The 13,969-nt window shown below is 46.9% G+C and overlaps 1 protein-coding gene across 1 annotated transcript in view; it reads left to right on the top strand.

Moving 5' to 3' along the window:
• Positions 1-6,608, top strand: part of CENPM (centromere protein M) — a 13,797-nt gene extending 7,189 nt beyond the window's left edge. The window contains exons 2-6 of the mRNA XM_005421953.2: positions 6-52; positions 2,547-2,645; positions 3,685-3,764; positions 4,795-4,886; positions 5,629-6,608. Coding sequence (XP_005422010.1) covers positions 6-52; positions 2,547-2,645; positions 3,685-3,764; positions 4,795-4,886; positions 5,629-5,754 — 444 coding nt within the window. The 3' untranslated portion in view covers positions 5,755-6,608. The remainder of the gene's footprint in view (positions 1-5; positions 53-2,546; positions 2,646-3,684; positions 3,765-4,794; positions 4,887-5,628) is intronic.
• The last annotated feature ends 7,361 nt before the right edge of the window (positions 6,609-13,969 follow it).

Here is a 13,969-nt window from a genome sequence, read left to right as displayed (position 1 = left end):
GGCAGCTGGCGGAGCCGTTCCTGCAGGAGAAGAGGGACTTCAACATCAGCATGTGAGTGCTGGCGAGCGGGCCCGCTGCTACCTGGTCCAAGAGGTGCAAACCAGCGGCCGTGACGCGAATTCACGGAAAGCTTCCGCTTCAGAATCCCGATGCGCTGAAATTGGTTAAAAGCGCGGGTGCCGTCCCCGTGGCTGGAGTCGGAGCTGTAGAGTGCGCGGTTCAGAGAGAGAGTTCGCTCTTGCGAACGCTAGAGGGCACCAGTGCCCAGATGTGAGCGCATCTGCAGCGGGCAAAGCCCTCAGTCCTCAGGGCAGGCACTTTGGGCATGCTTGGAAACGGAAAGGGGGGCGGGGGGAAGCATTTCCCACGTTCATGTTCGCAATGCGCATACCCTTGCCTTTTGCATGTTGCACAGATTACTAAATTGGAAAGGTGTGAGAACAGCACATTTTTTTCCCCCGCCTGAGAGATGGAAACTAAATATCCTGGGACAAAATGGGACAGGTACAATGCTTGCAAGTACTTGCAGGAGAACAAGTGTTTCTGAAAGATGTCCATTGCTTTGGATGCTCTTTGTAGGTGGTTTCTGGTTTGTATGCACACATGTGCTTTTCCTTCTCAAGTTATTACATTGCACTTGGAATTTCAGCTTTAGCCGCATGACATGTCCTGTCTTAAAAGCTTGATTAACTAACTTTTTACAATAAAATGTCCTTGACAGCTCTCTTGCCAAGACCAAATGAGTTTAGTCAGCTCTTCAGAAGGTGTTTGTGTTATTTCTCTGCTGTAATCCATGGCTATGCAGTAAAAGCAGCCCAAGCTAATGTTCTGCTGGCTAATTAGAGTGACTGTAGTGCTCTGATTGTGGCATCTTGGATGTCTGTGCTAACTAATAGTAAATGAATTACCCCATTTTCTTTGTGAAACCTGCGGCCTCTGAGCTGTGGAGTGCCATAACTAGATGGGTAACTGCCCAAAGGCACAGAATCCTGTGCTCATGCTGCAGAGCAAGACACATTCCTGTGTAAATATTGCTAGGAAAGCAAAGCCACTGAGGTTCTTTCCCCCACTGAGTTGCTTTGGGATTATACACATTACAAACAAATACAGTATCTAATCTGCCAGCTCTACCTGTCAGGTACAGCTGTTGGGCAAGAGTTACAGGGTTTGGGGTTTTGTGTCTCTTATTGCTGGGTGGAAAAGGCTTCTGCAGTGCAAATCTGGAGACTGCTGTCATCATCCAGTCATGTTGGTTTAAATATAACAGAATTCCAAACAATGCAAGTGCTTTTCTGGGTCGCTTTTATCTTCCCCCCCAAGGAGATCTGATACTTTCATCAAAGAGTCTCCCTAAATTTCACCTTAAATTAATAAGCTGCTTTGTGTTTCAGTTAATAAGCAGTGTCTTTCAAGCTCACTTTGCTCATCTCTTGTGTTAGTTTCAGAATGTTTTTGTTAAATCATATCTCCCATAAATAGAAGTAACAAAACACCTTTATTTGGAGACTAGCAAACAAAACTACAAACTGTATAGGATTAATAGAAGGAATGTGTGCCATGGTCTGTGGCTGCTGGAGAGAACTGTGAAGTCCTTGAGACTGAATTGCTAGAAGTAATATTCCCCAAGAAGACCAGAATCAATGTTTCTCCGTTGGCTTCTAGAGAGGAAGTGGGTTGTGAGAGTGACTGAACTTCTGGGATGTCTGCCCAGTTTAAATTAAGGTGATCTTCCAAAAATGCAGTGCTGATAATGTTCTTCCCTGTGGAAGATCCAGTTATGTACTGCTGAAACCTTTTCTGGTAGAGTTTTTGGTTAGTTGGTATGCTTGTTTGTTTTTTGTTGTTGTTAGTTGTTTGGCTTTTTTAGTGGGCAGAGATGCAAAAATCCCCACACTTATTAGCTCTAATTAGCAGTTGTAGTGCTGTGTAGAAGGATGCCTGAACTAACCTAGTAGCTTCTGATATAGCAAAAGGGTTAAAAGGGAGGGTAATGATATAATAGAAGCTCTTTTTGAGGTAAAACTTCATCTATAAAGCTGTTCTAGTGACAAATTTGTGGTTTAAGGTTCTTCTGTACCTGGAAGGGTTGCCTCTCCTGTGTGAGCATATGAGCAGTGTCTCTGGAACGTGACAGAAAAACACTGCTGCATTTTAACTGAAACCTGGCAGCAAAATATTCCAGTAAAGAATTGGAGTTTGCTCTGTTAGAAAGGATTCTTTGTTACAATTAAATGAAATGACTTGCCATAGAGATCTGCACGGAGAAAATGTTTCTGTGAGTCTTGTTATGCTCTAATAAGCGTCCCATTATAACCAGCCTTGTCTAGCAATTACCATTGTGCCTGTCAGCAACTGTGAGTGGGCCTAAGATATGAGAGTACCACTTAAACAATCACAGTGCCTCTTCAGTGCCCACGGATTCAGTAATTAGCAGGCTTCCTGGTAACTTGCTACAGGGTGAACTGCAGAGGTTGTGTGATTATGGGTGAGTGGGTACTGTCTTGCCAAGCTAGTTGGTTAAACTGGCAAATTTGTTATCTTGCAGTCACCTTGCTACATCCCTCCCCTTACCTTCAGAGAGGGATCATCTTCGACCCAGCATAGATCTGGTTGTGTTTATGATTGACATCAAGAGCAAGTACAGGTAAGAGAAGGGCAAAAAGATGAGAGCGGGGACTAATACTCTTTCTTGGTTTGATGGCTAAATCTGCATTTTTACTGTATTGGAATTGCTGAATAGTGGGTTTCAAACCCAAGATTTGCTGTGGTGGAAGAACTCAGTAATGTATACAGTGGCTTTCTGGCCTCCAGCAGTGGATTAGGACTGAACTGCTCTGTCCAATAACATGCCTGTTGTGCACTAAGTTGCCATAGCAGAGAAGGCAGAATTTATTTCTGGATCTGGATATGTGACAATACAAACTGAGCTTTGGAAAGATGCTGTCTGTAGAATTAGATGGAAGTGCTGGTGGTGCTGTGAAGTTCTATAATATGCAGAAGTCTGATGTGCACTGGGCAGTGCTGCCCAACAATCAGCAAGTGGCTGTGTCTGTGTCCTCAGTTCACTGACACTCCTGGCCAAGTGGGATCAGCACTATGGATATCTCTAGGCAAAAGAGAAAGGTCTGCAGGGATTGATCCCTTTTCTATCATCTTGTGCTCTACTTTGTAGAAATGATACTTGTTTCCCCAGGCCACAAGTAAAGACTTGCTAAGGCACAGAAGTCAGCATTTTATTGCTTACTTAACTTGTGACTGATGATCCTGGGCTCTCATTTACCAAAAATGACAGGCCCAGCTGCATACTTAGAGCACAGATGGTGCTGCAGAAATGTGTGGGCAAGCGCTTCCTGAAAGAGCCGAAGTGGTGCTGAAGTTTCATTGGATATTAATGAATTCAGATGCTTAGTGTCTGTAAATCATGGAGGACACTGTTCAAACTAACTCTAACTGTTGAGTCTTGAGTAGAAAGGATATGTTATGGGTTATTAAACAGCTGTGGGTATTACAGAGGTCTCTGATGTCATGCTTTTAGCATAAAGCAGAACTTTGCGAGCTCACAAATCAGCAGATGTTAACATCATTGTTTTTCTAATTGTGCTTTTGAAAATTATTCCTGTTATCCTTATGCTGCACTGATTTAACCTCCCTGTCCAACTGGATTGCCTGTACTTTTCTGACAGCTTGAAGAATGTTGAAACTTCCCTAGCTTATGTGGATGCCAGCTTCTTCCTGGGGAAAGTGTGCTTTCTTGTCACTGGGGGTACGTATGGCACCTCTTCCTCCTCTTCAAGCAGCACAGCTCTGTTGGTTTTCTTAAAACAGGGCGCTGACTTAACTTGAAACAGACTAAAGGAAACCAGTGGCTTTGTTGCAACTTTGTTTAAATTGTTTCTGAACTCCTCTGCCTTTTTATTATTTTCCTAGATAAAATATGGTTCTCTCGTGCTCACTTGCTCTCTCCTTTTTGTTTTTGTCAGTCAGACCTCTCTTCTCTGTCAGTAATCCCTGAATATGATTTGTGTTCTTGATTTTTATTCTTTTTTGTGTGTGTGTGGCACCCCAGAAGTCTGTTCTATCTGGTCGTGCAGATCTGTCTTAATGATAATCTCGATGAGCAGTGAGAAGCATATGATACTGTGGTAATAAAGTGAATCTAAATGGATGAGCTACAAAACTATCAAGTATAGTTTTAATACAAGACTAGTATCCCTGCTGTGTACTGAGGCCATGTTGTGCCTCTAATCTTTCTGTGTCCCAGTGCTTTCCTGTGTACCCTCCCTGCTCCAGCTCTGAGGAGCTGAAGGGGCCAGACTGTACTGCTCGGTGTTGGAATACAGGTCCTGTGTCCCTGGAGTTTGGGGATCAGGAGACCTAATTCTGAAGTAGAGGAGTCTTAGCATTGTCTTGTGTTACGGCTCTTTTGATAAAGTGAATTCCTTGGAGACCAGACCACTCACTGATACCAAATGAGTCAGGAGGACTTTTTGTAACTGAGTGGAAGCTGATGGTGTGCTGAGCCCTTATGCAGAATGTTAATGTTACATGAAGAGTGATGTAGTACTATTCCTGCTGTTAGTATTATGAAATATTTCTGTGCTAATTCTGTTTCAAAACTTGTACCATTCTGTTTGCACTGTTCACTGTTGCCTTACCTTTTATTGTGCTCTCAAAATTAGCTCAATCCAATCCTCAGCTCTGGATTGTTCTGTGGATGTGGAATTTCCTAAAACTTTTCTTCACTGATTGCTGATTATGAGGCTTGTAATGTGAGAAAATGTTGTTTTTTTTAGTTGGCAGGGTGAATGCTTGCAGCATTGAGATGAATGCTGTCTGTAAATTAGGAGAAACCTACTGCAGCCCTGTGCTATTCTGTGAGCTGGAGGTAAGGTGCTTATTTAACATTTCAAGGGATTTCTGAATTCCACTGCTCTGTGATTGTTAGAAACATCATTATATTAGCAATAAATACATGTAACAATAAATACATATGCTGCTGGCCTTCATAAGTGTCAGAGACCAGACTCTGTCTGCAAGAACAGTAGAGGTACAGGAGTCTGGCTGTCCTTGAAATGAGTCTTCTAGTAATCTGATCCTTCCTGTGCAACTTCAAAACCTCATGAAGCCAAGCCTAAGCTAACAAAACCCATCTCTGATATGCAAAGCCTCGGCACACTTGTTCCTTGCTGCATTTTCTCTTCCTGGGAGCTCCATAGCTGTTATTTGCCATGTGATCCTCTTGCCCATGTAATGTTTTGTGTCAGCCAAACTTTGTGGCTTCACTGATGATTTTGCCATCTGATATGCCTCTCTTTCCAATTACCTGCTTGGTCTAAAAAACTGGAGGGAGAGTTTGGCATTCAGCAGCAGCACACTTCGCTTTTCTGTGTACTTGTCACTGCATGCTCAGAGGCTGTTTCCCTACCAGCAGGTAGAATCTGCGCCTTTGGTAAGCCCTGAAGCACTTCCAGCACTGTACCTTCCTTAACATTAGGAAGTAAATGGGCCTGTTTGGGGTTTTCTGCAGCTAGCCACTTGGTGCCTGCTCTGGTTCTTTCTTTTATCAAAGCTTACCGTTGCCTTTCTTCTTTTGTGTTGATTAAATAATGTCTCCATGTTGTTTCTAGTTGGAAGGCGTTCGAGCTGCTACTGCTCAACGACTCGTGCAGATGTTAAGGATCTGTACTGGTCACATACCGGGAGTTTCTGCCTTGTCCTTTGTCTCGCTGATGAGGAAGTCTGATGACAATTAGCTTCTCATTGTGGTACTTCACACACATTCATCAGGTTTTTTTCACGTCAGGCATTCAAGCTGCTGCAGTTGGAATCACATTTTTTGAGTGACTTGTCATGACCGCTCATCCAGAACTGTTCCTAGTTGCTTACCTCTCAATAAAAGTTTGATTCCTATTCCGTGGGTAACAGATAGGGAGGGCAGTTGAATTGGGGATTCCAGTCCATTATTACATCTGAATCCCACTTCGTGATCAAGTTTGAGTTTTTTTCCACTTGGCCAGTGGCCAGGAGCTACATGTTTTTTTTAGAGAATACTAGAACAGGCTACTGTCTCCGAAGTACCAGAGAAGAGGCAGCAGGCTCCTTCTTTCAACTGAAATGCAGCACCTTAGTGTAATGTGAAATCTTGCTGCCAGGTTTTGTCGGTCCACCAAGAGAAGAATGAGGAAGGAATGCTGGCCTGCAGCTTCTGGATAGACTGCACTTGGCAGTTAATGATCCAGCTGTGTGAGCATCTGCCCAGCAAAGGACTCACTATTTCCATGTCTGGTCCCTAATTGGGAAGGAAGGGACTAAAGAAGATAAACAATCTAGCACTTCAGCTTTCTTTTAGATCCTCAAAGAAGAAGACTCCACCTGTCAAGCCTAAAGAGAGCCCCAGTAGTGCAGCCTCTGGGGCTGACCAGAGGTGAAACCCAGCAGCCAGGACCACAGCAGCATGCAGAAAACAGGTTGTCTCAGCTGGTTTGGCATATGCTGTGTATAATCCCTTTACTAAGAGGTTCTGACCAGCTCTAAGTTGTGCCTTGTGCTTACTGCAAGTCACTGAGGTTTGAGAGTTCTAATTTAATAAAATAAGTAATATGTAATAGTTGTGTGTTCTTTATTAGCCATGTGGCATGGGCTTTAAAACCTGCAAATGCTTGCCCTGGCGGGCTGGTCCTTTCTGGTAGCTCCAACTCCCAGTTAGTTGTTTTGCTGCACTCGTGGCTTCAACCATGTGGTGGTGGCAAAAGCTTTTCAAATACAGCCCTTTCTGTTCGTTGAGTTGAGCCACCTGCCAGAATGCAGTGCTTTTGGAAACGCTGGGATGTTTCTTACCCAGAAATGAAGCCTAGAGAGAATGTGTTAAGCTCCCCTCTGGTTTAATTTATTTAATCCCTAATAGTCTTCTTTAATGTTCCTAGGTGCAGAGCTCTAGCTGTGTGCGCTGTTTCGCTTAGCTTGTTTCTGACATCTGTCTGTGAGCAGGAAAAGCAGAAAGCAGCACTGCAGGCTTAATCAGCTGTGAGTGTTGGCAGTCCTTGCAAAGACAGCTCAGCAAGGCACAAAGCCTGTATCCTTGCTCAGAGGACACACAAATCCCAGCTCCAGTTGTATTGTTGCTGATGGGGGAGGGCTAGGGTGTTTGTCAGCTGAAACAAAAGGAGCTAAACCATTCAGCTGTGTTATGATGCCCAAAAGGGCTGGACTCTGGCTAAAACCCAAAGGAGAAAGACATGTGCAAACTGTCGTGGCTGTGTAAGGAGGATTGGAAGCTTAATGGGCATGCCCTACTTTCAGCTAGCTTTGCTATCCTGAAGGTACTAACCAGGACTTGGCCACCAGAGAGGGGAAAATCATGCTGAGAAACAAGTTTCTGTGTTGGTTATGCTGTCTCAGCCCTGCTCTTGCTTTGAGTCCCTCAAAATAAAGGAGATCATGGCTTAGAATAGGCTGGTTTCGATTTGCTCTCGATGTGCAGGTGCAGTCTGTGGGAGGAAAGGAAGGGAAGTGGCACAAAATGAGCCACTCTTTTGTGTCCTCTGCAACTCCTATAAGGCAAGGAGACTTTTCCATATCCTAGGTTGCTCTGCAGTTCACTCTAATAACAGATGGACTCAGGTTAAATCCCTTTGGCCTCAAGAGTAATTTCACTGTGCTTTTTTTAACTAGTAAAAATGAAACTTCTTTTGGTCCACCCAGAATGCTTTGGAGTAACCCACATGTGCTACTGTCCACTCCTGCACCTTCAAGCAGGTTTTTTTTCCACTGTTATGTTTCAGATGTGGTATTTTTTCTTTCTACTACTTTCAAAGAAGAAAGATGCTGGTTTTGCTTCCTACAGGTGGCTGAATCTCAGCTGGTACATAATAAAATCTAGTTCCTTAAGAGCAGCATCTTGCTTCACCTTGGGGCAAATATTTTTCTTACTCTTAGGAGAAAGTATTTACTAGAACTGGCAGGGGAAGCGGAGCGTATCTAAGAATATGACACTGTGTCTCAGGTCCATCATGTTTTACAACCCAAAGTAGTTGGGACACATCTAAAGCTACATCTTCAACTAAGTAAATACCTCTAGGAGCTGTCAGCTATTAGTTTAGACAGGCCATAACACTGCCCTTACTACCAGAGGAGACAAGGCAGCTGAGGATATCTTTCATCTGGATGGAGTAGCCAGGCCTAATGTTTGATAAAGGTCTTGTGAAAATTGGGATCAGAGGCGTGGAAGGCCTGAAGCTGAGTTAAGGCTAGTTACTTGGGTTCTGTTGTGTTCAAACCTCCTGAAGAAGCTTGCCAAGCTGACTGAAATCTAAACTAACAGAAACATTTCGAAGTTACTTGCTTTCTCTTCTTCTCTCTTGCTTCAGTTCCCTATCCCTGTGGAGATTTTCAAAGAGGAATCCCCCTCTCTGTGGTGAAAGTACCTGTGAGCTTTGCTGGTTTGACTGTTTCAGTTTGTGGATGTGTTTCTATTTGTCAGTTAAGTCAGCAAAATCAGAATAAAAGCAGTTTAATTAGTATAGAAGAGCTCATACCGGTTGCACTGGTGTAAGCTTTGGTTTCACAGTGCTTTTTTGGGGGGGATGGAATTAATGAGGTGGTAATATGGTCTCCTCTGTATGGCAGGTTGACCCACAGGATTTCATTTTCAATCCAGTCCCTTGAAGGAGATTTTGCATCCTCAGCCTGCTAGCTGAACAGCTCACAGAGGTGATCTGTGAGAGATTTGGCACAAATCAGCTTTCTTGGCATTACCTGGTGGGATTACAGCTCTCTGCTGTTCCAGGTTTTCTAAGACTAACTCTGCTGCACCAGCAGTTAAATCAGACCAACTTTTAAGCATGATAAAACATTATATGTTCAGTCTATACCAATGGGAGAGAAAGTCTGCACACTAAAATGGCACCTGTAGTAAAAGATCTCTCTGTTCCTGGAACAAAGATCAGAGATAAATCCAACCCTGGGAATGTATCTGTCCTTTCCAAACCTTGAAACTGGCAGTAGAGTTTTAGATTCAAGGCCACCTCTGATATTTGCTTTGGGAACTGATTAAAACTGGATGTCTTGCTTGCTAAGACCTGTCGTTTGAAGGGAGTGGCTGGCTTAGGTCAGCAGTGGTGCTTAGCAGCTGTGGTCAAGCTGCACGAGCTCCTTGGTTGCTCTCATCATGACCACTGTTCACAGCAGTGGTGCACAAGAAGGGACTCCTGCTCTGCCGCCTGGAGCTGACTGCCAGAGCTGTGGCAGAGGTCAGCTCTGCTCTGCTGCCAAAAGCAAGGAAGAGGCTTCCTCCTGTGGGGTTTTTAACTTGTCTTGATTTTGCAGGAGCCCTGGCTGGTTTCCAGCTGCTCTGTTTCCAATCAGCTGGCCCAGATCCCCTGGCAGTCTCCTCTGCACTCTGAGTGTTCTCCACTCCCCATCCTAAGCGGGTGTGCAGTGTTGCTGTGGGCTGCTGACCCACGGCCACTTTCCATTCAGTGGCCAGCTGTCCTTCACTGTGAGGAAAAGTGATTTAGATGCAAGAAAAGGCAAGAGCTGGTACAGCCCAGAGGCAGGAGCCAAAACCACTGGATTCATTTCACTTCTGTGGCTGATTTCTTGCATGCCCCTGGGCATGCGAGTGAAAATTCACTGTGCCTCGAGTGAAAATTCACTGCCTCACTTGCTCTGCTTCTACAGCAGGATCTGCCTCCACTGGGGATGTGTAAGGAAGGCAAATTACTCTGGAGTTGCAAATCTGGAATTGAGTGGAAACATTTTTTCTGAAAAACATTTTTTTCCTCTTTAGCAGAGTCTGACTTTTACCTTAGTTCTGTGGGGGAGGGTTTGGTGGGGCCTGCTGGTTGGGCACCTCCTGAGATCAGCTGGCTTTGTGCTGCTTACATGCCTGACTCCACTGCAGGGAGGCTGCCTGAAACTGGCTGCCATCCTTCTCAGAAGGCATTGCGGCATGGTTAGGTTTTGGTGTGAACTGGAATGAAACCACCCTCTGAAATGCTGAAATTCCCTGCACAGTTCAATTATCCTTGAATTGGCCAGCGGGGAAATCAAAATCTCTGGATCTGTTCCTCGCTGTTAAATATTAATATGGCACGGCGATGCCAGGCAGGAAGGCATCCCCTCGGGTCAGCTCTGTGCAGGAGGGGCTGTCTTGGCTGTGAAGAACTGACCTGCAAGAGAGGTCAGGCACGGGGGACTCTGGAGTGATGTGACTTGCTCAGACTCCTTGGCAGCTGAGAAGCATGGGCTCCCAGCCCGTGCTGGGCCACGTTTCCCTTGCCCCAGGCTCCTTCTGCAAGAGCTGCCATGTGTTGCCGTGTCGCATCCCTCGTTCCCCGGAGCTTACTGCGTGCTGGGCACTTTGAGAGGAGCCAGGCAAGGCACGGTGCCCCTGTGCCCCACCCCGCCGCCTCCTCTGCCGGAGGAGCCAGCGGTGTGTGACAGCAAGCCTGTGTTCTACATCCGTGCAGGCAGCCTCACCGCCGGCCCAGGTGCAGCTGCGGGCTGGCTACCACAGCCCCGTGGGCTCTGTGTGTCACGGGAGGGAGCACTGAGCTGGGGCAAGGACACAAACAACGAGAGAGAACACTTCCCCTTGGGAAACACGGCCCTGGTGTGCAGGGTCTGCTCTAGCCTCTGGATCCCAACACTCTCTTGGCACTATGACAAGCTGTGCCAGGGCCAGCCGAAGCACCTGTGCTCAGGCATGCTGGAAAAAAATAAAAAAGCCCAGCCAGCATTAAACAAGCTAAGGAGGCTTTTCCCATTTTCTGTCAGTATATGGAGTATTGCTTTTCTATCTTCCCATGAAAGCTCTCTGGTCCTGCTATGTGCTCACCGTGCAGTGACAAGGTGACAGTGCCATGTTGTGATTGGGCCTGCCTTGCTCCTGCCCTGTGCTCAGACTGTTGGAACACCTTGGGTGTTTGTTGAGGGCTGGCAGTCCTTGAGGCACTATCGTTGTCTGCACTGGTCAGCTCAAAGCTCTCCTGAACCTCTGCGCTGGCCACTCTCCTCATTTTGTTAGCAGCGTTGGTATTGTCCTAATGTGAATATTCAATTTTTTTCCCCCACTGCTGTTTCTTTTTCTTGCTCTTCCAGAGATCAGAGACGTGAAGCCAGGGCTGCATTTGCCTCCGCTCAGTAACAACCTGTGGCTTGTGTGGTGGTGGAGTATCTCTCTTTAAAGACAGGTGCCAGAATCAACTAATTAATCCTCATTCCCCTGTGGGACTGAGAGGTGACTCAGTGCCTCGTGCTGTTATGCTGAACAGTAGAGGATCAAAGGCATTGGAGCTGGGGAAGCCCTGGGATAGCGCAGTGTCACTCTGTGCCTGCACGCCAGGCACCTGTAAAGGCTTGTGCACTTATCTCCAGGACTTTTTTTAGCCATGCAGGGGATTGAAAACTCTGCAGCCTTAGAGACAAGGCTAGAGCCTTTTTACCTTTTCATTGCAACCCAACTTGGCCACCCTGAGCAATTCTCCCTCCTGACCTCCAGGTCCTTCACTGCACCCACAGTGTATCTGTCTGAGTGAAAGGGAGGCTTAGGCACTGCTGACATCGAGCTGCAGTGGTGATGCACGTCCCTCTTGGGCATTGTGACCCCCAGCACGCTGCATGCCAGGCTGTGCCAGCATGGCTTGGCAGCTCTGAAGAAGTGCAAACAAACCCCTACACCTGGCCTTGGGCTGCCCTGGCATCCATCACGCTGCTGCGTGAGCTGCTCGCAGGGAAGGCAAGGGGAGCTGCTTGCACGCAGATGTTGTGTAATACAGACCTAGTTCAAACACAAGTTTGCAGGCTGGGAAGCCTTTGCCCAGTCTATTGGGAAGAGGAAGACCCTCTGGGACAAGGGTTGCTGCACTGCATCTTCTGCTCTGTGTTATAAAGGAGATGAAGCATGAAGCGTGTGCTTTCTTCCAAACCCGGGTCTTACCCAGGCTGCATGTGGAGCATCACCTGTGAGAGTCCCTCTGAGTGTGCATGAGCTGTGGTTTGGCTGAGCTCAGCCACTGTATGGGACTAATACATAGTGATGGTGTCCTATAAATTATATAGTCGGCATGTTCACCATCTGCTCTGTACTGAAAGCTGACTGTGATTGAGATCTTCCCCACTTCCCAGAGCTTGACTCTCTTGCCAAGCTTGAAATGTGTGTGTGTATCTCCTGTAAGTGGTTCTGATTGAATCAGGTAAAGAGGGAATTTTTTAAGCAGGCTGCAATGTTCCCTGCGCCCAAAGTGAGAGCTGAAGCAGCGGCCAGCATCCCATTATAAGGCTATGAGTAAAACTGAGTCTGATTTCATGTTAATTAGGTTCTAAAGGGACCGAATCTTGATTGCAGTGGTCATATCAAAGATTTAAAATAGTAATGCAAAAAGCAAAGGAAACCCCACAGTGATTCATATAAGAAGGGGAAATAAAGACAGTCATGGAGGAAGAAGGAGTTTGAGGGGGCCTGAATTGCTCTGCTGCCCAAAAGCAGGAGGGGATTTGAATCAGATTATCCTCATTAGATGTCTCTTTAAAGCATCATCAAGCCAGATGAATGGTCTGGGGGAGAGCTTGCAGGCATGGTGGCTGTGATTATCACCAGGGATTTGCAGTCCTAGTTATCTAGCTTAGAGACAAGATTATTAGGGGGTATAAAGCTGTTCCTGCCCTCAGCCTCTAATGTGCATTTTCAGGCTGGGTGATGGGAAACGCTGAGTTGCTGCACAGCCCCTCGGAAGCCTGCCTGCATCCTCTGGTGGTCTAGCCCTCTGCAGGGCTGGCCAGGAGATCTTCCAGGGGGATGGACAGGCAGCCTCCCCTGGGCACTGTGGCAAAGGGCACCAGCTCCCATACAGGTGCTTACACTGTGATAGGAAGTGGGGAGGGGATCTTGGGAGGGGGGATTTTATCCACCTGCCTTGGCAGAGCCGTTTGCTCCCCACAGCATCTTCCTTCTTGTGACAGCCTGTGCCAAAGCAACTCATCCTTCCTCCAGCTACAGCCTTGAAGCCCCAAAGGCTCAGAAGCTGGTGTGGCTGTTACAGAGGGAATGCCTGCGAGCTGTGAGGAGGGCTCTCTCCTTGAAAGGGAATCAACAGACATTGCCCACAGGGTCCTTGGAGTTCATCCTCAGGGGTGGTGAATGTGGCACAGGGCTGCTGGCAGTCACTCTCCACCTCCTCAGCCCTGCAGCTGCAGCAGCTTTTCATCCTCCCCTTTATCTCCTTCCCTACTCTGTGTATTGCACTCCTGTTTCTTCTCTGACTTTGGCAGGATGGCCAAGGCATTGTGCCCAGATGCCAGCCAGGAGAGGAGGTGCACAGGCCAAATCCACCGGTCAGTTCTCTTGTAACATTGCATCCTTAATACACTTGTGGAAATTCATAGCACTCTGCACTCAAGCCTGTACAAGTGAAATCACTCTGGCGTTTTTATACCAGGCTGAACCTAAAGGTCTGTGGGAAGCTGGAGGATATTGTAGAGATGCTGGGGCAAGTGTGGCTTTCATTTTTGGCTCTGGAGTCATCCGCTGGAGGTTCGTGCCTTGAGAGTGGAGTGGTGGGGCTTCCCACTGTGAGTACTGGGGAGATTTCTGCCCCAGCATAAAGGATGCCTGACCTGGCTAAACCCACCTGAGGTTTTTCCTGTGAAAAACCTGAGGTTTTTTCTGTGGCAGCACATCACCCTCAGCCACTGGTTTCTGTTTTGGTGCTGGAGGTGCTGCCTGGCCCTGTCACAGCACATGAACACTCCCTATGAGCAGCCACAGGACAAACTGGGGGGACAAGTGCCCCCCATTCCCAGCTGCCCAAGGGAGACAGAACAGGATGCCACTTCTCCTCAGGATGGGGGTTGGGGCAGCATCCCTGCTGCAAGGCAGAGTGGGCAGGGAGTTTGAGTACTGTTTGTCCACATTCAGGCAGAAGAGCCAGGCTCAGCTAACGCTGTGTTTCTTATGATGGGGGGCGGGGG

The sequence above is a fragment of the Geospiza fortis genome, unplaced genomic scaffold, assembly GCF_000277835.1.
Source record: "Geospiza fortis unplaced genomic scaffold, GeoFor_1.0 scaffold173, whole genome shotgun sequence".
Taxonomy (NCBI): domain Eukaryota; kingdom Metazoa; phylum Chordata; class Aves; order Passeriformes; family Thraupidae; genus Geospiza; species Geospiza fortis.
The sequence above is the reverse complement of the archived record's forward strand: the minus strand, read 5'-3'. Positions and strand labels throughout refer to the sequence as shown.